This window comes from Strongylocentrotus purpuratus, unplaced genomic scaffold (genome assembly GCF_000002235.5).
Source record: "Strongylocentrotus purpuratus isolate Spur 01 unplaced genomic scaffold, Spur_5.0 spur5_scaffold_6, whole genome shotgun sequence".
Lineage (NCBI taxonomy): Eukaryota > Metazoa > Echinodermata > Echinoidea > Camarodonta > Strongylocentrotidae > Strongylocentrotus > Strongylocentrotus purpuratus.
In genome coordinates this window covers 30,806,042-30,830,890 of record NW_022145612.1, presented here as the reverse complement: position 1 = coordinate 30,830,890, position 24,849 = coordinate 30,806,042, and the positions used below count along the sequence as shown (strand labels likewise).

Below are 24,849 nucleotides of genomic sequence, written 5' to 3'. Positions count from 1 at the left end.
GTAAAGAATGGCCGAGCTCCAAAGTACTAACTAAAGAGTTGGGGATTTCGCTTGTCTATTTTGTTTATGATAAATAAATTGAATGAAATGCTCTTTAAGTATAATTATATGAAAAAAACATTTTAAATTTTATCAGTCTTGATAAAATGGGAAACTTACGTATCCATGCAGGTTTATTCTTTTTATCATTATTTATATTTCTCATACTTTAATTGCATTATTCTCGAGACATAAACTCATTTAAATCAAATCTTATTCAATTCTACTTCAAAATTATATTCATGTTGACTCTACTCCTTCTGACTCGACATGTATCTACTTCGATCTCACTTTATTCTCCATCCTTGCAACGCTACTACTTTCCTTTTATTTGAACCCTCACTTTTTCCTTTTCGCTTTATTACTCTTTTCCCCCCGATACAGTTTCTCTTTTTACACTTCTTTCGACTTATATCTTCTGAGGAGGCTTTGCCTTTAACGTCCGTTTCCTAACTTTCCCTATACTCCCTTTTTTCTTCTTTTCTACAAGTCGTCCGTTCTTTTCTCATTCTTTCATCCAATAAAATTTGTCTTTGATATTTTCCCTTCCTCCCCTCCTTTTTTAAAAATCGCTCCTCTCATTCCACCATAATTTTTCCTTCTTCTATTTTATTCTCTTCCAATTCCTTTCATCCTATTTTACTCTTCTTTCCTTCGTCCCCTCCCGTTTCTTTAAATTCTCCTTCGATCCTTTCCACCATCATTTCCTTTCACTCTTAATTTCCTTCTTCCGTTCTATTCTCTTCCCCAACTTTTTCTTTTCATCCTAATCATTCTTTTCTGTTGCTTCACCTTTCTCCTTCCACTCCATTATTTATCTTTTTACTCTTAATGTCCTTCTTCCATTTTGTTCTCTCCCCATTCCTTTTTCTATCATCATCAGAATATATTGCACTCTTCTTTCTACTTTTTCATGCACTATCTTTTTTCTTTTCACTCTTCCCTCCTACCATTATAGTACTTTCATACTTTTCTACTTCCAGTCCTTTCCTTTCTCTTTCCACCATTTTTCACATCCCAGTTAAATCCATCGATTAAATATTTCCACTCAATACTGATGCAAGTCCTTTCTTTTCATATTTCCACTATTTTCTCCCAATTTTTTGCATTTTCACATTTATCCCTGATTGTCATTGACTATCTAAATTTTCTTTTCACATGCATCTATTAATCTCATCAATGTTACACACCCAAATTAACATTTTACAAAACTACAAGCAAGTTAAGAAGTATTAGTTTCATGGAAATGTTTTTAGTATCCAAAATAAGCTGGAACAATTATTTATACAAGCTGTGATTAACGTTACACACTATACATACAAGAGTTTCCTGGTAAAACATCTGAATAACATATATTCACCATTGTCTGTTCAGTAGTTTTCTGGCATGATCGGTGAACTATGTACATGTATTGGGTATCACGATCACCCAAACTCCATACAGTTCAAATAACAAAAAGCCTCAAACTCTTAAGACGAGAACAAAGCATATAAAAATAATCTGTCATTAAAATTCATCACAGTCGCATGGTCTCTATGTCCAACTGTGTGATGATAAGAAACATAATTGTATCTGCCCTTTCTGTTTCCACATAATATTATGCAATCCAACTACAAAATGCTTTTACTCAGTACATAAAGCTTTTGAGATGAATGTGCCGATCCTATGACAAAAACATCCATACACACTGCATGAAAATATACATATTTACATATATAACCTGTTGGATCATTGTGTGATTTACACATTATCAATAGTTCAAAACTTCTATTTTCCCTTTTGTTGCAATAAGGGGATACATAACATAACATATCTTAAGTTTCACAGCTGCCAAAAGTTTTCTCATATTGATTTGTATGTACAGTTACCGGTATGTAATGAGTAGAAGTCCTAATATGTTGTTAATCAGAATAGGAAAGGCAGATCTCATCATTCAAAACATAACCCAAGTCAGTTACACAAGTTTAACATAAAAACAACAACAATGCAGTACCATTACACAAAAGTCTGTCACTAATTTACACGTACGACAATAAAGAACATAATTATTTACACTCATAATAACATGTAAGCTTCAAACATAACTCCAGAAACAAAGAAATAAACTATGAACATCCTTTTTAAAACATATTTACAACAACCATGTTCATATTAGACATGAACTTTATACATGTACTGTAATTTTACAGTAAAAAGTGGCAATAATGCAATGAACACAAGTCTCTTGTTCGATAACACAAAATATAATACAAAATTCTCCCTCTTCAGTTCAATAGGCATACATGTAAACTAAATGTACAAAGATAAAAGTAGTGAACACTTGTGCTAAAACAAAAACAAATTTGTGCATGTCATATTAAGAGTCTGTGAATATATATATTTATATATATATTTCCTTCTTTTTAACAACATATAAAGCATAAATGGTACATGGTACACAAAACTTCTACACCTAGACATCACTATCCAATACATGCACATCTTGAAAATGTCATAAGCTACATAACTTTGTCTGCCAGGATAATCACTGCATTACATTTATCATTTATTTAAAATCAGGTTTCAACACATTGCGAAGGTCACTGCACTTGAGGAAAAAAGAATCCGTTTACATTGAAGTACATTATGTTTGTTGTAAACCTTATGGACATTTATATCATAATTCCATTTTATGGTAATTGTTTTTGCAATCTTTAACGTCAGATATGATTTAAATGCAGCAGTGTAAAGCTAAATTTGCTAAAGGCTTCTCCCAATTACACCATGATGTACTTTCTAATAATATCAATCATGATTAAAGAAATACACATCACATGTAATTACAATTTGAGCATCATACCAGAATTATTTTTTCTGATGAATAGAGTACAACTTACTTGTCTGCATACACAATCAAACTAATTCAATACTGATGAAAATTATTTATAATAAGAATGCTGCATGTGTCCAAAATCAAATTGCATTCCAAAGCCTTACAGTCGGTATGGCTTTTAATTAGCAGGGTATTCTAGAAACATTGCTACCACTGCTGTAATATATTTCAAATGCGCCATCTTTAGGCAAAGGCCTCCATAGAGCGATTTCCAATTCCTGTACTCCAGTATCATCATGTGTGCTTCATGCAGTTGATGATGCATTGTGGGACACGACTGTCAACACATCAGGTCATTGTGAGCAGCAGATGGCAGTGTACGTAAATCTGAAGTAGTACCATACAAACTTTAAGTCTCCTCAAACAGCTTTAAACAGTCATTTTGGCAAGTGATTGTTACAACCCGATATAAATCCTTCAAAAACAACCACTCCAGATGGAAAAGCTCACCATGTGTACTCACTTACATTATTTATACCGTACTATAATTAACACAATATGCTTTTATAAAATGTCAAAATCTTAAAACAACTATAAGGGTCAAAGAATACATGCATTTCAATCAACCTCTCCTTTTATCTCTGGAGTCTGGAACACTCTCTGTAACTTGATAAATTGCTGAGAATACATCTTAAAAACAACAGATAGCATACAAATTATCAGATATACTTATAGTAATATATATGTATCACTTTTTCTTGCACGGAGGAATGGAGATGTTCTTTAATCCATCCACTGTTGAAGGATAATGATTATTTAATAACAATACAGCTTATGATTCTTAGTCACCCATACGATTTTACTTTCAAAATAAAACCCCTTCATCAATGTACAATATGATGGTAAATTAGCATGTAAACATAGAATTTGTTTACTAGCAGATAGCGCAAATAAGTGCTCAAACATTCGAGTTCACATTATGTCCAGTTATGTGGTTAAAGAAGATGTTTAGGTCTCTCCTATTACAGCACATATATTTTACTAGACCCAGGAATATTCATTAATCTACAAATTGTCTTGCAGAGTTGATTATTCTAAACACTTAATGATCCAAAATGTAATTTCTCTATTAGTTCGCGATATCGTCTTCGGCAATGCTACTTCAGACCATATTTTTCAGGTGAGAACAGCGATGATATCTCAAAATAATATTAGTTCCCACAATCACAGCTGTTACTTTTTGAAAAATATATATACAAACATGCGTATTCAATCAGAGGCAGACTGTATCTCATATAAAAATCAACTATGTTCAATAAAACTACAGCACAGTGGCCTTCATAATAATACAGTAATACAAAATGTGAATTTAAGGGCAGAAATTAAGAACTTATAAAATACATAAATACAATGTGATAATACTGATGTTTAAACTTTTAAAATCATTAATACAGTGACTACCACTGTTTTTTTGTCAAATCTATAAGAAACTTTACTTGGAAAAAACTAAATTGGCATGAAATCTAGTAACTGTTTGCAAAACATGTAACTTAAATTCATCCATCTTTGGTACAATTTCATAGTCATATGTGACACTAACGATGTGAACTATATTCACATTGGAAGACTGTATTAAATATGCTCGACGGTTGACATCAACACAAGATGCCACAGTACCTAAGCGATTTGGTGTAAAAATACATTACAATTTAAAATGAGCAATGTTTGCCTTTTGTACTTTGTATGCCAATAACCCAACACAAGATCATCACAATAAAATTATGATTCCTTAATGAAATTCATGAACAATGAGCTAAAATTTGTATGTAAACAATTATCCTAGAAAAAAAAAAGATAGACATAGACATATATACACATTGTGCTATTACCTTTTCATATTAATGATTAGTAAATTTATATACCTTGTAAAAGCAAACCCCTTTGCACCAGGAAAATTACACCATTATAGTAAATGGACTACAAATACTGGAATATACTGCAGTTAGACCAACAAAATTGGCTTGTTAAATCGACTTTGTTATCATTATTTTTTAGAGTTCCAATGTACCATGTCATAATTACATCAAGAACAATTCCAATAAAAAGAGAATACATTAGTCCTTAGTAACATAATACACAATTCTAAGGAAAAGATCGGTGAATAAAAATGTTGTATAAATTAAGGGGATGGGGGTGGGGGTGGTGCGTTTGCTTACAATGAAGTTCATTTTGTTTTTGTACCATGCAACTTCAATGTCCATACAAAAGCTGCCTATTCTCCCTACCGCATAAGGCTGGCGACAATCCAACGTATAAAATGGTACTCTAATTTTACTAGTAAATTTGCTGGGATTTTCTAGTCGCATGAACTTCTGGTTAGAAAGGGCCACAAAGTTTTGGACTCACATCTCACTGTCAATACGACTAAGAATGAGAAAATGTAGTTTTGCTTAAATCTCTAATGATGTAACAATATTTGAAAAGGCAGACCTTCTGATCTTCAAATAAGTGACCCTGCTATCTATTACGGGAAATTCTTAATAATTACCAACATTATTGGAAAAAGAAGCCACTTGTGTTGCAGCGTGCCAGGTTTCTCCAAGAGAATTTCTTTAAGCGCTAGCATTTGCCAATGCTGGTATGTTACTTTAATTACAAAATTACTTACTGCTTGTGTATTTTTCAAAATTTGTATTTAGCAAGCAAGATTAAGAATTTCAGATAATGAATTATTTGCATATCGTATAATAGTGGACTACGTGTGTTAGGATCACTGGAAGTTAGGGTGTCTCAAAAATAAATATAAAAATCGCTGAGGTATAGGACGATCACTGCATCATGGGAATGTATATACCTATATGCGGTTGTGAGAAATTAAGGACTGATAGCACAAGCTGTTGTAAGTTACATGTTCACATGGTACTCTCACGATGTAGAGTCTGATGATACCTTAACTTGAGTTGCCCATGAGAGTATATCTACGTTTGATTCAGGGTTAGAATCGCTCTGATGTTCAGGATCTCCCTTCATCTCATCATTTCCTACATTAGATTTCTCTTTGGGTTGATTCTTGACCTCAGATGCCCAGAGTAGTATATCTGCACTTGAGCTAGGGGGAGGTTGAGGACCATTACTTCCTAAAGCAGGCATCATTTCAGTTTCCTGTTCATCCTCTGTTTCACCATCTGCTACTTGGGATTTTACTTCCATGGTTGCTCCTCCTTCATCCTTCTGTGCAAGGCATGTGTTAGGAGACAAACAGTCATCACTTCTAACATTAGTTCTACCAGAGTGTTCATTCACCATGTTACTTGGGGAGTCTTTGCTTATATCTGTTGGACATTGATTGCAGTTCTCTTCGATGACGTCATCAGATGAAAGATTAACAAAACTAAAATCTTTGCATGCTGAGGTGACAATACCACATGTACCTGGAGTGTCCACAGAAGGACTTAGAAAATGTGCAGTAACATCAGCTACAACTTTGGGATCTTTCCCGGAGTCCAACATTGACTGTTCATTCATCTGAGAGTCATTTGAAGAAGCAGTTTGAGTCCCTGAGCATTCATCAATCTGGAGTTCTCTGTCTGAATTAGCTCCAAGCAAGTCATCATCTAAATCAGAGGATGCATCATCTTCATTCCCTTTTCCCAAGATGTCATCATCATCATCAGGGACACTGGGGGCAGCAGAGAGAACGTTTGTCTTCATTGATTTCTCACCTTCGCTGATGACAGCATTGCTTTCAAGACTAATACCCTTGTTTGAACTTGCATTTGGGCTATCAGCTTGAGGAGACAAAGGATTATTGCTTGTGGCCTGTCCATCAACAAGTGTTGAGCTTTCTTCTTTCTTTACTTCCTCATTTGAAGGTAACTCTCCGTCCTCTCTTGAGTGATGAGATGCATCGTCGTGGAGATCAGATCTAGATGGAATGTTTTCCACAGCACTCTTAAGGAGGTCGACTGCTAATTCGATCTGGTCAACATCTTTGCTTCTCCTTGTGCCTGTGTTTTCCTCAACAAAACTGTTTTGTATTGCAGTCCCATTCAGGTTTGACTCATGAACTGTGAAGTCTGTTATTGAGAGATCTTGATCCTGACCATCCTTGACAGATGTTGCTTCTGCAGTCTCCAAGGGATTCTTTTCAGGGGAAGAATTAGATGCGACCCTGTCAGAGTTTTCACTATCTATTGAGTTTTTGACACTGCTTTCCACCTTGGCCCTTGTATCATCATCTCCAATTTGTGTTTGGCTTGTGTTAGTAGTGGAACTACTACTGGGACTTGTCTCACTTTTCCTCTCTTTGTCACTGACAGTTCTAACATTTTCATTCTTCTTAGATTCCTCATCAGCCATTATTTTACAGACTCTGTCACAAATGCTATAATCCACAAGCACAACTATGGTCTTCTTATGCTGGAGTGCTTTGACTGTGGCTTTAGGACTTGTGGGAGGTGGATTTGTCGAATCTGTCCGTTGGTCAGTCGTCGGCTGCACTGACTTGTCCTTCTTACCACCTAGAAGACTGATGTAATTCTCTGATACTCCTTTTGATTTACTTCTTGTTTTAACTTTAGACTGTCTAATACCTATTGGTTTTTCACCATCCATATGCATTACATCTGCCATTTTCTGAGGCTTCTGTGTTTGCATTTTCACACTCTTAGGCTCCTGGACTTGTTTTTTCCCTCCAACACCAGCTGATATTTTGATATTACTTTTGTCTTCAAGAGTTGTAGATGTGACAGTGTTCTTGGAAGTCCCAAGGCCTGTTACTTTGTGTTCTCTGTTGCTTTTATTCGGAAATGACAACTGCTGTGCTACCTCGTAATTCTTCTTTGGAGTACACACAAGCTCCCATTCTTCTTCTTTTGCATGTTCCTGTATGTTTCTGATCAGGAAGTACAAGTTTTTCATCTCCTTGATTTTGTCTGGATGGCTCGTCTCAAATCCTTGTGGATCTGCATGGAATTGGGATTGTTCCTCCAAAGGAAGAATGATTCCCATTACACATTTCATTACAGCACAGCGATGGTACACAGGTACGAACGTCTCACTCTTAACCTTCTTCTTGTTGCTCTCTTCATCTGATGACTTGCAATCCTGGACTTCTTTGGCAATTATCCACTGGATGCATGACCACGCATTTTCTCTCTCACTTGAAGGAGTCTTTATTACTTTGAAGAAGGTTCTCTGCATTAGATTCATTTGAGCTTGTAATGATGGAGGAAGTTGTGTCATATCTGATTGCTGAAGCACAACAAGCTCTTCTGGTGTGAAGAGATATCTGAGGAGAACTCTGACCATTGGAACTACACCAACTGCTCTTTGGACGCATACCAGCTCCTGTATCACAGCTTGAAAAAAAGGTGTGGCGGATGAGGTCGAGGTTGCTTGCTCCTTTGCCTTTGCCTCCAATGCAGACACAGCCCTTTGAACATATGCATTAGTTAAACTGTCCACTTTGTATCTCAGCTTCTCTGTGACAAGTTCCTGTAGTTCCACCGTCAAGTTGTAGATCAAAGTCATCACAATTTTCCTTTCCATGCTTTCTTGAGAAGGGAATGATTTCTGAAAAGCATTTATCACTGCATCTACTTTGCTTCCTCTTAATTTCTTCAACTTTGCACTGTCCATTTCGACTCTTTCATCAGCTCTGAATGCCTCCATCAAGAGAGATCTCATTTTCTTCACCTTTCCTTCCAAGTCAGACATTGGTGGGTATGGTTTGGGTTTGTTGAGAACCTTCACTGTTGTCTCATTCTCAACCAATGTTTCATCCATAATCTGGGTTAACTGTTGTCCCAAGATCATTAGAGTATGCATTAGCCGTTCCTCTAGCAGATCATTAGCAGCTGCTTGTTCATTTCCTGGTACATCATATAGGAGGAAGAATGCACTCTTCAACATCTCAATGCTTTCATCAAGTGACAATGCTGCACTCTGGCCATCAAGCAGTTTTGCTCCAAAAATGTGCATTATCAGTTCATCTACTATTTCATCTTCTTCAAGCTTGTATGCCGTCAAATGTTTGTACAGTTGTACCAGACCTGGTCTTAGGATGTACCAATCCAGGGAGTCTACTGTGATGTCATCAACTTGTTTCATTTTGTCTTCCCTGCTACTTGTCCCACTGCATTGTCCGACATCATTTTCAGAGATTCTTGATGTCACGGAGTCTATTATGGGTGTAGTTTGGCCTGCTGACTTGGATGTTGTCTCACATGATGTATTTTTTCCACTGATTGGTTCAGAAGGTGCTTTCTCCTTCTTGGGGAAGACTCTTTCCGTAGGTTCAGGAGCCATGTCCTCGTCTGATGATTCTCCGCCTTCTGGATAATCATCCATTCCTCCTGTCCAGTCGTCCTCTTTGTCACTGATAAATGAGCCAGAACTATCTCCATCATCTCCACTTTTGAAAGTGTAACCTGATATCTTGTTCAGGTAGTTGATTGTTCTCATTGCTTGATTCCAAGCTTTCTCTTTTTCAGTAGGCACTACTTCGTGGATTTTGAAGAAAAGCGCTTGAAGTAGTTTCATCTGAGAAGGTGTCATTTCATCCGCATCTCCCATAAGATCCTCTGGGTTGAATAGCTGCTGAACCAAGCTTCGAATCACAGTGACTGCATTGTCCTTACTCTCCATGACATGACCTCTGGCATCGTCTGTTATCTGTTCCTCTAGGGCACTAGGACTGGTATGGATCAATGTTTCTACTTTCTCGTCTTCTTGTAGAATTTGCTGCCTCAACTTCCTGTTCTTCTTGTCAATCGTGTTGCTGCACATTTGCCACAGCTTCTCCTCTTTGTGTTCAGGGACTGATGCAACTGTAAAGACAACATGCTTCAAGACATCCATCCTTATTGGATCAAGCTGCAGCCATCCAGGAGTGCCAGAACAACTACCGAAGGCAAGTTCTTCGGTGCTAAAGAAGCTCTTTCTCATGTGATCTGAGATGAACAAGCACTTGCCAACCTCACCAGATGGAAGCCATGGAAATTCTTCTTGAATGAATGCGTCACAATCAAGATCTGCTGATCTTTGAGATTCTGTCTTGGACTCGTTATTCTTATACAAAGTTGCATGAGCAGCTTCTTCAACAGCTGTCTTCTTTGATTTCCTAGTCCATACATTGCAAAGTGAGCTTCTGTTTTCCTTACACACATCTTCAATGATTTGCTTGATTAGTGTCCAGCATTGGTCCTTTTCTTCTTCACCATACACCTGGGAGAAGACAGCTTCAATTTCTATCCTTTTCTTCTCATGCAGTTCCATATTCTTTGCTACATTGTCAATCTCGGTTTCAGTCAAGATTCGTTGAATCAACAATCTCACAACAACTTCCTTGCTCCACTTGTAGCATTTCATTAAGCGAATGGATGTTTCTTTTACATCTCCTATCGATCTTAGCTGTCTCAGCTTGCTCTCAGCTTCTTGCTGAGCATACATGTATTTTGATGGATTAGTCTTGTCTTGCAGCTGTGTAGACTCATCTCCAGACTTGGTGCTCTCACTTTCTTCCAGTTCATCATTACTTCTTATAGGCTTCTCATACAGTTTCCCACTTTCTACAAGGCAAGAGATGGTCTTCATTGCCTCTATCCAGCTCTCCCCTAGCTTGTCTATCGATATTGAGCATATGCTCCAGTATACCGCTCTAATCAATTTCATCTTACTAGGAGCTCGGTAGAGGAATTGGTCATAATCTTCATCTTTGCGTATGAAATGGTTCAACAACTTCTTAAGAACTTCTGAATGGTCCTCGGCACAAAGCAACAGATCTCTGCGGAGCCCACCTTTGATAAGAGTCGTACACGAAATCATCTGAAATCCAGTTTCAGAATCTTGTTTCTGTGCTTGAATTCTGGACTTTGAGCTGATAAGAACAGTTGCACATTCAAGCTCCTTCTCAACTTTTCTGTCTTCTGTCACAAAGTGTGAACCTTTGTACTTGAGTGCTTGGTCAATATCATTATGAATTCTATCCCATGTTCTCTGATGTGCTGATGGGGCAATACCTGCAATTGCAAAGGTAGTACATTTAAGAACAGCAAGCCTCTTTGGATCAAGGGTACACAGTCCTCGAGTTCCAGCAGTATTACCCGTCAACAGTTCTTCCCGAGAAAACATTTTCTCCATCAACTTACAGGCTATGTAGACACATCTCTCAAATTTGTACTGTGGGAGATTCTTAAGTTCGTCATCAAGAATTTCCCTGCACATCTTGGACCTTTCTGCTGCTGAAAATGTTGATTTCTCAATACTTGTACTGGCAGGTTCTGTCCGACACAGTTCCTGATTGGTTTCTTCAGCACTAAATGTGTACTCACATTGTTTGGCACACTTCTCTACCATTACTTGTATCTTCTGTGGTGTCTGTCTGCCCCAATAATCAGAGACTGTTGCTTCATTCAGATCTTGGATGTGATTGATTAAACAGCAGGATGCAGCAGAGTCAGCAGGATCATAGAACTGGGAGTATCCAGTTTCAAACACTTTCATCTTGAATGAATCTAATGATCTCACGTTCTTTGCACATCCAAGAAGTTCATCCTCGGTGAAGATGTATGCAGCAAGAAATCTTACAAGAATGTCTGGATTCCATGAATAACACTGGAGCAAGCTCATAAACTGAGGACGTAAAGTTAACTGTGATTCATGATGTGTGCCACTTCCACTAGCATTCGGTTGAGACAATGCACCCTTCTCTGTGATACCCTTTCTCTGTAATTCACTAGCTTGGCCAATGACATCACCACTTCTAATCTTATTGGCATGCTTCTGTTTCTTAGGTTTTGCCCTATCCAGCAGGAGAGGCCTTTGCTGGGTGGCTTTCACTCTATGGCCGGGACGAAGCTCAGATATTGCATGTGGCAGCGTTCTACCATTCTTTTCCAGATTTTGACATGCTATGGTGAAGTAAGCCCAGAAGTTCCACCATAATATATCAGCTGCTTCGTCACTTTCTGGGGGGAAGATTGAGAAGTACACTTTTCGAATGATGGCGATTTTCATCCTGTCAAACACCCTCTGCTTCCGTCTCCTCCTTTCATGGAATCTTCTGATCTCGGGTACAGTGTATACGTTCTGTGTTATGAACTCTACTGCTTCACCCTTAGCAATATTTCTCTCTCTGCAGGCTTCTTTCAGAGTTTGTGTCCAATTACCTTCTTCCTGTGTCATTACAGTTGCTCCAAGATTTGACTCGGTCACTGGTCTTCCATAAACCAGTGCCACTGTCTCTCCCTCTTCTGTTATCAAAGTATATGGTTGTCCACGTTCGTCTCCACAGCTCACAGGTCCACTAGATACTTTGTCACTTGCATTTATTACAACTGGAACAGAAGTTCCAGATTTAGTGAAGAATGGCACATCGTCTTCAATGATGGAGTTGGCATTGCTTGCACGAGTGACGTTCATATTCAACTGAGAAGCATGTAGATGATCTGTGTTAACTCTACTTTTTTTTGGCCGTCCAACCTGCCGTTGTGAATCAGATGTTCTCTTAATATGCCTTTTCCTATATTCCTGTTGCAGCTTTTCCTTGCGGATTTGAAGTTTCTTTAGCCTTTTGTATTTTTCAGTCAGAACAACTTTACCAAGTAAAGTGTTCCTAACCATTTGCCTGATCTTATCAACAACACGTGCTAGGTGGGCCCAGCATTGGCACCACAACTGGAAAGGATCCACGGTACAATTATCATAAAGCTCAAAATACACCTGTCGCAAAATCGCCATTTTCAATGGGCAGAAAACAGTCTGCTTGGCTCTTTTCCGATGATGGATGTTGATGATATCATCTTTTGAGTACAGTTCCTTCACAACTAGCTGTACTACTTGTTCCCTGGTAAGCTGTTGTATATGGCAAGTATGTTTCAATTTCTTTTTCCAATTCTCTTCCTTTGATGTCATGACATGGGATCCTATTTTGCCAAGTGACATAGGGGTACCTAGAGGTAGTGGCACCTCTTCCCCGCTCTCGGTTTCTGCTACTCTTGAAGTAGTTGGCAATCGATCAGTGCGTGTCTTCTGCCAAGCCCGTCTCTTCTGCAAATTCCAGCTCTTTGGACTCTCAGACATCTTTTGACCCTCAGACATCACTGCACCAGTATGAATGAAAAGAGGAATATCCTCATCTCCCTCATCACCTTTTTCTTTTTCTTCTGAAGATGAAGAGTAGGACGAGTTGGACATTCCTCCACTCTGTGAGCTATCGTCATCAGAATCATCCGTTTTATTCTGATCTCTTGTGTCCATCTTACTGACAAATGTCCGAGGAACAGATATCAGTGAAACAAACCTTCTGTTGTTTAGCATCATACTTTGAACACTTCTTGCTAAGGATGACCAACAGTGAGCCCACTCGCTTTCTTCTGCTTCCGGGTTGCAAAGTGGAAATAAGCTGAAGTAGGACGATCTGATTTTTGTCAGCTTGAGAATCTTCAAAGGTAGCTTTCTGAGGGCAAGGCACACAGGAACAGATGAAATGTCCTCCTGATTGATGAGATTCATGACAAGCTGATTCACAGCCACTTCTCTGGCCTGAGAATCAGAGCTCCCTTGGATGTTGTCTCTAATGTGGTTAATTTCTGCAACTTCATCTGCATTGAGCACCATTGCACCAAGTTCCTCCTTACGGCATGGACATCCCAGGAATGAGTATGCATTGTCCCTGACATTTTCCTCTTTGATTCTGACATTGTTCACAATGCCGCTTGATGATACTTCTGAGGAGCTGCCCAACAGAGATGCCATATGATTTGTACATCTTTTCCAAATTCCACACTGCACTTCATGAGTGTCATGTGAAAATACAATGAAAATGCACTGTCTTAGAACAGCAAGATACATTGCTACACTTCTAGAGTCAGCTGACTGGTTTTGAACATTGCCTTCTTCTGTGATGATTTTGGTGAGTATATGCTGCAGGATGGATTCTCTCTTGCCTCTATCAGCGATTTCTTTCACAACATCGAGATGGACTGCAATCACTTTACTCATAACATATGCACCCAGGTTTTCTGGGAGCATTGTTTCAAAACCGGGGCTTTTCTCAATACCTTGTGCTGATCTTATGCTGTCCTGTTTGCATGCCCTGCTTGTACTTGGGTACCCTTGCTTCATATTCTCCTTCAACTCACTCTTCAACTTTCTATGGGATTTGATCCTCACCTCAGTTGGTAGCATTAGACATCTGAGAGTTGCAGATTCTGCTTCGATTCTTTCAAGAATCTTATTCATGAGTACGCGAGCCATGAGCCACTCCTTCACGCTTTCCACTTTGGCAATTGGAGCGGTCAATGTGCAAGATTCACCGTAGCAAATGGCAAAGAATGCTTGTCTTAAGAACGCTAACTTAACACCAACTCCTGAAAGTTCTGGCATTTCTGTCTTTTTGGCAATGAGCAGGAGTTCATCAGGAGAAAGGATTGTCTCAAGAAGTTGTTCCACTTGTTGCTTCTTAGACAACGCTTGGTTTCCTGGGTTGCGTATGTCTTCCAACATTCCGTACTCTGAAGCAGTCATCACGTAGCAACCCAACTGACTCTCCATCAAGTAGTTCCAGCTGACTGAAGCTTCTTCTAAAGACATAAGAAAATAAATGAATGAAAAAACGAGTATTTCCAACTTGCTCTCCTTTAAATGAAAATGCATATTCATTGTAAGATTTATTGAAGTTTCAAAGTTTTAACTTCAACCCTAAAGTATTAAAGTTACTCTTTAATTAAAGCAGAAACAAAAATTAGAAAAAGAAAAAAAATAGGCTTGAAGGAAATTAGAAAAATGAAATGAAGAATTACACCAAGATGATGGACAGTTCTCATCAAGAAGAAAGCCTGTTTTACAAGACAAAGATTTTGATGGCACAATTAAAATGTTCTCAGGGAAACACATTTTCTAATCGATGCACTGTTTAAGTTGTTGCATGTACAGTGCTTCATCGAATACATTTCTTCTACAAAATCAAAATCAAGTAACTATTTTGAGAAACTTCACATTTATGACAAATACTGTTTATGAATTTCATAAAAATTTTCCATTTTTTTTTAAGGAAAACAAATAATAAAAAAACCCACATGCACATGAAAAACAAGTTACTATTTAATACTAAAGCTTGGGTAAAGACATGATGAATCAAGTTTCTGGTACATTTCAAATTATGAAATTTATCATTTAAAAATCCATTTATAGTAAAAGAATGACATACAACTCTCCCATTGGTATAAGGTTTGTTAATTCGTTATTAATTAAAACATTAAAAAAAAATTGTCTCCACGCTCCTAGTGGAGTTATCACCCCCTTCAGAGGTAGGAGCATAAAATGTTGCACACAACATGGTCACATGCACAAAATATAAGTTCAAGGTGGTATCAAACAGGCTTCTTGATATTATTCAAATCTACAAAATTCTATCTGAATATATCTTTTTACATTATTAAAAAAAAAGAACAAAAAGTAACAAATCACAAAATTATTTAACTTCAGATACTTTATCAATGAACTACATGTATAACTTACCCGCAAGTTTTCTTTGCTCAGCAAGTTCCTTCTGCTTCTCGCAGAGAATGGTCCTGACTCTTTCCTGCTCTTTACTCATCCAAATTTTGACTAGTTGAGGGTCTGTGTAACTCCCTTCTTTGGTCATCTGTATCCTCAGAAGGTTGGCTGTAGAGTCAAGTACATGTTTCATGACCCTTATCCTCTCTCCTTCACTCATTGGAGTTGATACATTTTCTCCAATTGTAATAGCGTAGGCATGCTGTAGGACGAACAGCCTAGACTTACAGAATGGTGCATAGCCCTCTTTACCAGTGGCACTGCAGAAAGCACGTTCGTAGTCAGAGAAGAGGACCTGAGATAACCTATTTAATTTCTCACTCTTTGCCAATCCAACATCACTAAAGGAGTTGACTGCTTCTTGTACTCTCCTAGGCTCATCAGCACCGATATTGTGGATGGTCAAAGCAGCTACATCAGTGAGGATTCTCTTGATCTGAGCTTCAATGCAAATCCGATAACCATACACTGCTGCAAACAGCACGCTAAACGCATGCAGCTCCTCGGGTGTCAGATCACGTACAGCTGGATTGTACAATGGACCAAAGCGATTAGAAGTTACAAACTTAAGTACTTCCAAGACCACATAGAGTCTATGTGCAGATACTTTTTGCAGTCTTTCCACAAGCATTTCCCCCTCATTCATTATCCGTGACCTCTTGCTTTGGTCTCCTGTAACATCCTCACATGGCCGTTTCATACCCTCTTTGTTGATGTTGGCTCGTTCAAGAATCACAGGGGACTCACACGAATCAAACTGAGTCACATGGTTATGTACTTCAGAAGTGGCAGCAGTATTAACTTCTCTTGGAACAGGGGACTCACACAAATCCAACTGAGTCACACGATTATGGACTACAGCAGTACGAACTTCTCTTGGAACAGGGGACTCACACGAATCCAACTGAGTCACATGATTATGGACTACAGCAGTATGAACTTCTCTTGGAACAGGGGACTCACTAGAACCCAACTGAGTCACATGGTTATGTACTTGAGGAGTGGCAGCAATACTAACTTCTCTTGGAACAGAGGACTCACAAGAATCCAACTGAGTCACACAATTATGGACTTCAGCATTGGCAACAGTACTAACTTCTCTAAAAACCTGTGATGCAACGTGTGGATGGAGAGATTGAGGTGAATTAACTACTGGATTAAGTGAAGATGAACTTGTGGTTAACAGGTGTGGATTCACAAGCACCCATGCTGGCATGGTAGTTGGCACTGCTATTTTGACTGATGTAAATTCAACTCTCATGGAATGCTGTTGGTTTTTCGGAGTTGTGTCCAGAGAGGATGCAGAAGGAGATGAACCTGATGGATTCACCGACGTCTTGGGGTGCTGGGGAGCCCGTCCTGAATTCACTGTAGTTGTTGCCTTCTTATCATTACTAGGCGAGCATTCTCTAAATTGGCAGGAGCTGGTGGCAGGATGTGGGTCATTTGGTTTATTCTTGGATGGACAAAGGATTGTTGAATGAGCTGCTTGTTGATATTGCAAAAATGCACTTTGAACAGATGGCCGTGGATTCGAGATAGTTGCAGGAGGATTGGGTTTTGTAGCAGATGTTTGTTGAATGCATTGTTTTCCTTCCTTGGCTTGGCAATTCTGCAATAAAGTGAAGGATGGTCTTAAAACCTGATCTCTTTGAGAAGGGGGTAATTGATTATACTGAAGGTGAAGAATTCCTGGACAATGTGGATTTGCTACTGGCTGCTTTTGATTTACAATGATTGGTGCTGCCTGAAACCTCACGGGTGGTTGGGCTGGTGGCATATTCATATAACTGTATGTAAATGGCTGTGGTGCAGAAGAACATCCAGTTGGTGCAGCTGGAACAGTGCTTGCGCTTGTCTGTAGAGGAATTGACTGCATTGGTGCCATTGGAACAGCATTTTCTTGGGTTGGAGGAAGAATCAATCTTACTGCTGGATTTAAAGACCCAAATCTTGTTGATTCAGTTGGTACAGTACTTAAACTGGTTAGTGGGGGCATTGATGCAACTGGCACAGTGCTTACACTCGTCTGCACAGGAAATGACTGCACTGGTGCCCTTGAAACAGCATTTTGACGGTTCAGAAAAAACTGTGTTGATGCAATTGGTGTAGTGTTTATGGTGGTCAGTTTGGGCATTGGTCGTACTGAATTGATTGGAACAGGGCTGACATTAGTTGATGGAGGAACCAATCGTGTCGAGGCATTTGGAACAGAGCTTCTACTGGTAGGTGGAAGAAACAATCGTGTTGATGCACATGGAACACTGCTTGCACTGGTAGGTGCCTTGGCTGATGTGGTTGATGCAAGTGATACAGAGGAATAGTCATGTTCAGGATCAGTCACTATCTTGATAAGCTTAGAATGACCATCGACTTTCTCAACACTGGTGAATCTTTGTATATGAAGTCTACCTTGACCCTGTGTGGTAGATGGTACTCGGTCACAAGTGTTTTGAACTACATCTTTTCCTCCACTCAAACTACTCTGAGCTCCTGAGGACTTGCCAGATTCTTCATCATATCGGGGCCTTTTATTCGTGGTACTTCTTCGACCTTCAGGTGATGGTCTCTTGGGTTTCTTGGAAGGACTTTCTACCCAATTTACAGCTCCAGAACTGAATCTCATACAATTTGAAATATGATCTATAATTGCAGTGCCTCCTTTTAAATCCATGCGAAGGACTGGATCATAATTCTTGTTCGTGTTATCAATATTGGTATTCGCATTCTCTGCATTGCATTCCTCTTCTGTAGGCTCATCTAAGTAAGAGTCAACTATCTGGGAAGCTGCCAATTGTCTTATTGAGCGTTGCTCTTGAACTACTATTGCTGAATAATCTCCACCATCTTCAATTGGTGTACTTTCTAGCACAATACCTTCCTTGCGAGTTACTGAACTTTGATGGCTATCATCATCTGTCATTTTGTCCTCTGCAGACGTGTCACTCACCATTGTAGCTCCTACAATTCCTTCCATTTCTTCTTCAGAACTTGCTGCTCCAGAGCTGCTGTCTGATAGTTCATCTAAAGCATATGAATCATCAAGTGCTGTTTCAGTTTCTCTCTGTTCAGCTGCCTTAGAATCAGTGCCGGACTCTATCCACTCATCTATAATGAGTGGTGCATCAGATTCTGTCTGTGAATCTATCACTGCTGCATCAGATTCTGTCTGAGAATCTACCATAGCTGCATCAGATCTGTTCTGTGTATCTGGTATGAGTGATGCATTATATTGTGTCTGCTCATCTGAACCAGGGGCACTTTCTGTTTCCATTTGCTCATTTGAAATGGGTGCTGTAATAGATTCTGTTTCTTCATCTGCAATGGGGGTTGTATTTGATTGCATTGGCGTATCTTTAATGAGTGCTGCAACCGATTGTGCTTGATCATCTACAAAGAGTTCACTTCCAGATATTGAATGCTCATCGGCAATGGGTGATGCACTGCGTTCACATAGCTCATCTACATCAGGTGCTGTAAGAGATTCTGTTTCTTCATCTGCAGCGGGGGTTGTATTTGGTTGCATTGGCTTATCTTTAATGAGTGCTGTAACCGATTGTGCTGGCTCATCTACAAATAGTTCACTTCCAGATATTGAATGCTCATCGGCTACAGGTGATACACTGCGTTCACATAGCTCATCTACATCAGGTGCTGTAAGAGATTCTGTTTTGTCAATTGCATCTGGAGTTGTACAAGATTCCATCTCATCGGAAACAGGTGCTACATGTATATTCAAGTCTGTCCTAGTATCAGCATTAGATTCTGTTTCTTCATCTGCAATGGGGGTTGTATTTGATTGCATTGGCGTATCTATTATGAGTGCTGTAACCGATTGTGCTGGCTCATCTACACAAAGTTCACTTTCAGATATTGAATGCTCATCGGCTATTGGTGGTGGCGCACTGCGTTCACATAGCTCATCTACATCAGGTGCTGTAAGTGATTCTGTTTTGCCAATTGCATCTGGAGTTGTACAAGAATCCATATCATTGGAAACAGGTGCTATATTCAAGTCTGTCCTATCTGCATTAGATGCTGTTTTCTCATCTGCAATTGGAATTTTATCTGATTCTGTTCGCTCAAGGGTAATCGTGGCAATTGGAGCATTGTCAGATCCCATTTTCTCATTTGCATTATGAGTTTGGTATGATTCTGTAGATTCAACTAAACTCTGGGTCACATCAGCTCCTATTTGCTCATCTGTATCTGATTTTGTCTGCTTGCTCTCATTAAGAGATGAATCTGAAACATGTGCTGTGTCATATTCTCTACGCTCGTCTCCAAGGGGTGTCGTATAAGAATCTGTTGGTTCATATACAATGGAAGAATCATCAGATTTTGTCTCAACAGCTGGTTCGTATGTTTCCATCTGCTCATTGGCAATAGGTGCAATAACAGATTCTTGTTCCTCAACTGCAATTGTGGATATATCAGATATAAGCTGATCATCTATATTAGTTGCGATTGCACGTTTTGTTGGCTCATCTACAAAGAGTGCACAGCTTGATTTCATCTGCTCATCTGCAATAACTTGTTCATCAGTTTCCATCTGCTCTTCTACAACAGGCAATGTACTACAAGATTCTGTCTTATTATCTGCAGGTAGTGATTTCAAAGATTCTATGTGGTCATCTGTAATAAGTGGTGTATCAGATTTGGCCTGTTCATCAGCACTGGGCACCTTATCATAGGCCATCTCGTCATCTACATCAGATTCTGTATCCTCATCTAAAATGAGTAGTTTATCAGATCCCATGTGCTCATCTCTGATGAGAATTGAATCAGACTTGTTCTGGTCATCTACAATGTATGGTAATTCTGATGCTGTTTGGTTATCTACGACGGGTGCTGTATCTGACTCTGATTGTTTATCTGCACTGAAGGGTTCATTCATTTCCATCTCTTCATCTGCAACTTCTGCTTTATCACGGGCCATCTGGTCATCTGCAATGTGAGCTGCATCAGAGTCTGATTCTGTTGGGTTATCTACGATTCGTGCTGTATCTGACTCTGATTGTTTATCTGCAATAAATGGTTCATTTATTTCCATCTCTTCGTCCCCAACTTGTGCTTTATCATGGGCCATCTGGTCATCTGCAACGTGAGCTACATCAGAGTCTGCTTTCCCATCAGCAATGAGTGGTTGATCAGACTCGGCCTGTTCATCAATGATTGATTCTTCAGATTCCATTTGCTCATCTGCAGTGGGTCCTGTAGTTGATCCTGTTTGTTGATCTGTCAGTATCACATCAGGTTTAATGGGTTCATTTGCGACAGGTTCTGTTTTTGATTCTGTCTGCAAAGCTGCCCTGAGAGCAGAAATAGATTCGCTTTGCGAAACTGTACTATCATTTTTCAATTCTTTTTGCTCCACATCCATGTTCACTGAAAGAGGTGCTTGACTTCCAAGGCGAAGTTCAGACACCTGCTGCGTACCTCCAGAAGATTCTGAGTCATCCATGTTGGCAGCAAACCTCTCACATCCACACAGGTAATGCAGCAATCAGTCTGCATAGAATAAAAATATATCAAAAGAACAAAATCATTTTCAACTTCAGATACCGGAAAATTGAGAGCAAGCATACATTTATATTTTCTCAGATAGTGAATTGTATACAGTGACATTTAATACTTGTGTAATCATGAAGCTAAAAGATACTTCTGACTCACAAGACTGTAAATCAAAGCAAATCTATGAGCATTACTCCTTGATTGGATTAGTTTCATTAAAATCAAAGTTAAATTGCTCCTTAAAGGGAAATCGGCCTTGATAACAAACTACTCTAAAAGGAAAGCAGAAAAATCAGAGAAGTAAACTGATTAAAGTTTAAATGAAATCAGACAAACAATAAGAAAGTTATGAATTTGTAAAAGTAATCACTGTAGGTATGGATTTTTTAAATTGACCAAATCGGTGATGTCTCTGTGATGTAGTGGCGGACCACTTTCCCATTTTTTCCACTACACAAAATGTTTAACTCAGGAGGGTCTTTCCTCCTTATAAGACGTAAAATAATATCCATATTGTATTTCAAGTAGTGCCCCAAGGGGGAAGGCACTTAAAAGAAAAAAGAAAATAAAGATGTATTTGCACACTGTCAATTTGAGATTTGCATGACTTATATTAGTGGTCTCGTAATTCAAACATTCATAACTCTCTTATTATTGGTCTGACTTACAATGTATATCAAACTTTCGCTATTCAGTTTATCCTAATTTTCTTTTTTTCTTCAACCAAATACACTTGTAGCAAGTGCTGGATTGCCTGTACTTATTTTCATATGATTCTATTTGACCCATTCAATTACATGGGTACGTTACTCTTGAATTTTATATGGGATAAAAATAGCTTGGACTTGCCAAGCGTACCAGTATTTCCCTGATAGCATGCACTCACTTTACATTGTGACTTCAGTGAAGTTCAGTCAGTTTCTTGGGTCAGGGGGGAAGCAGCACAGGATTATCAGGAAGAAACGCTCTGGAATAAAATGTTTGAAAGAACATATTTAAAGTGACTCAGTAACATTGCCTCAGATTCCGAAACAAAATTCTGGATTTAGCTCATGCTAAAATCATTATTATAAACCTTTAGGAATCCTACAACTTTTACAAGCAGATCGCGTATCTGATTATCAAGATATTTATGATTGGAAATTGAAATTTCTGAACATTTTCTGAAAGTTTTTAAACCACTACAGTTTATTAGGGAACATGAGTATGGTAAAACCGGTAACTCAAAAGATTTTTTACTTTTTGAGGCACTTCATGATCATTTTGAAGCACAATTTTTTTAGGGCTTCAATATTACCGGTACACTATATCACAGACACTGATAACACTTTAATAGGGCCATGCATCTCAGATTTAACCTTGTTAAGATCAGTATGAATATTGGCATGAAAATCAAGCAACGCCATTGCAAAACATGCTGCAACAGATTTAAAGCTGATCTAAAGTAATATCAACTTTTTAGAAATTAAATTGAAATTTAATGTAAATTTGTTCAGCTATTGCAATCAAAAGGTTGAATTTAAAGATCTGGTATGGGATTGAATTTTAAGAGAAGCCTAGCTTGATTTGATTCTTTATCACTGTTGTTGTTTGCACAAGCAAATATACAGTATGAAGTATTTACAAACTTGCTGGAAATCACATTCAGTTAAAATCTAATTCATCATTACACCTAGAGATTACATGTCAATTGTATTATTCTATAAATTGAAAATATGTGGTTTCCATGTCCTGTGTAACCTGTGCAATGCAATGTATGTTTTTTAATTTAATTCAATTCTCAATTTTATTAGTAATTATTTGGGATTTGCATTCAATTCATAATTTGTTGTACGTCTCTGAAACTAAAAGAAACTTGCAACTGCTGCTTCACCTAATTTCAGGAAGCTATACACATATACCCATGTATTATTCATGCACTCTGTCAAAACACATTAGATTTCTGGTTCTGTGACATTATTTATATAATCGCAATACTTATCAATATTTTTATTAATTAATCTACCATCTCGTAAGATTTTTGCGTTTAGTTCCAATTATTATATTTCTCATCATTGGTTGAAATTATGTTGTTATTGTCAATTTCAATATTTATCCAAACATGTCTTTTCTTCCTCTTCTTCTATTTCAGGCTTTATCTCATCATTAACCTGTATATTTTCATTTCCTTGTTGATATTTTTTGTGCAATCTTATTCCTACTTCTTCAATCATTGTGCATGCGCATATTATATAAGGAAGTTGTGAGCCGATGACAAGTCATCTAACCAAGTTTGATCATGTTCTTAACTATTAATAGAATAATATAATTTTAACATTTCACTTGAGGTATTACCAGATAACCAGCATGCACATACCTGCAAATCATTGCATGACATCAGTACCTGGGTAATGTTGGATGAGATCTCTCATGAAGACTGTGAAGCGGCCTTACTCAATGTCTCACCTACATAAGAAAAAAATACAGAGACTTTCTGTCAATCCTTAATACTTTCTTCAACACTTGCTTTTGAGTTTTTTTGAGGAATGATGTATCATACAGAGGTGATCTGAAATAAAGGGGGGGGGGGGGAGGGCATCACAGAATATTTGAGCTCAAAGGGAGCTCATGATCGAATGAGCAAATTCTGGAGAAATGCCTCATAATAACAAATCCTCCTTTAATAGACACACTGAAAAATATGTCTACTATAACTTAGTATAAGATAATGGTGCATCTTTATGCATAAAAGAAACTCACCAATACATATTTAATGATATTTTACATTCTACAATAAGAATTCATAGAAAAATTTTACATTTCAACTCTATTGGACTTGGAGAGTATTTTTTAAAAGATTTTTAATTTTTTTGGAAAAAGATTCAAACAGCAGGTTGGATCACATTTTTTCTTCTAAATGTAAAGAAGTAGTAATTCTAATTTCGACTCATTTGTTTTTTGACTCCTCTGGGCATCAATTCAATCACTTGAAATTATAATTTGAAGAAGTCTTTGAGTTTGAGTTTGATGGGAGAATGGGTGATTCCTCGTCGACTCCTAACCCAATTCATCCCATGTTGATTCAACATGAAGAGAACATACACATGCTAGTCAAAATTGTAATTGCTAGTCTATGCTACTCCTTTACATTTCGAAAAAATGTAACCCAATCCGCTGTTTGAATCTTTTTTACCTATGCATGCAGGTGCAGGTCAGGCTCCAGCTCTGGAGCTCGGACGCCTTCGGCGGGAGCTCCCTGGAGGTGGGAGCTCCCTGGAGGCTGGAGTTGATTACCCTATCACTGAGTATCAGAGACACTACCTAACGAAACGAAGGGTAAATCAGCTAGGCCTATAATTCGTCCTTGTTTTCACGAAGTGACGGTAGTGAGGAAAATCGTAACGCAAAGTGAATGCAATTTTTTTTCACTACCGTCACTTCGTGAAAACAGCAACGAATTATAACTTGGCTTACGTCTCTACCGTAGTACAGCTACATATCCAAGTAGCCTAGACTAGATCATCCTAAGTAAGAAAATTTCCCAAAACACTCAACACGCTCAAGACTCAACTAGTCTCTAGACTACTCTCGGCTCACTCTGCCTCTACAATTCTTCATTATAATTCTTCATTATAATTCATCATGATAACATTCAACTCCACCAGGGCCAGGGAGCTCAGCTCCGACGTCGGAGTTCAGGAGCTCACTGGTCCTGGAGTTAATAGCTCTCTCTCTCTCTCTATCTACTCTCGACTCTGGTCTCAAGATAACTAAGAACAGTAAGTAATTGGATCAACACCCACCAAACTAGCTTTGTCGCCGTCCATTTGATCCAAAAGTTCATTTCCCTCAGCTCAACCTGTCACAGATCAACCTCAACAGTTTTCTATATTTCAATCAATCCGCAATGCATATGAAGTTGAAAGCGGCAATTAGAATACACT

At 38.4% G+C, this 24,849-nt stretch overlaps 1 protein-coding gene across 1 annotated transcript; it reads right to left on the bottom strand.

Moving 5' to 3' along the window:
• Nucleotides 1–1,271: 1,271 nt before the first annotated feature.
• On the bottom strand, nt 1,272–24,840 carry LOC100889461. Its single transcript, XM_030999969.1, has 5 exons — nt 24,709–24,840; nt 23,283–23,371; nt 21,813–21,893; nt 15,374–20,923; nt 1,272–14,436 (listed from the first exon to the last, which is right to left on the bottom strand). The coding sequence occupies exons 4-5, from the start codon at nt 20,874–20,876 to the stop codon at nt 5,777–5,779; spliced, it is 14,163 nt and encodes a 4,720-aa protein (XP_030855829.1). The 5' UTR covers nt 20,877–20,923; nt 21,813–21,893; nt 23,283–23,371; nt 24,709–24,840; the 3' UTR covers nt 1,272–5,776.
• Nucleotides 24,841–24,849: the final 9 nt, after the last annotated feature.

What these genes read in the sequence shown, in the direction of transcription:
- LOC100889461 (XM_030999969.1), bottom strand. Translation starts at nt 20,876, where the DNA reads ATGGATGACTCAGAATCTTCTGGAGGTACGCAGCAGGTGTCTGAACTT. An exon ending in TGAGCAAAGAAAACTTGCGG is followed by an intron (nt 14,437 to 15,373) that starts GTAAGTTATACA and finishes TTATGTCTTTAG; the next exon opens with AAGAAGCTTCAGTCAGCTGG.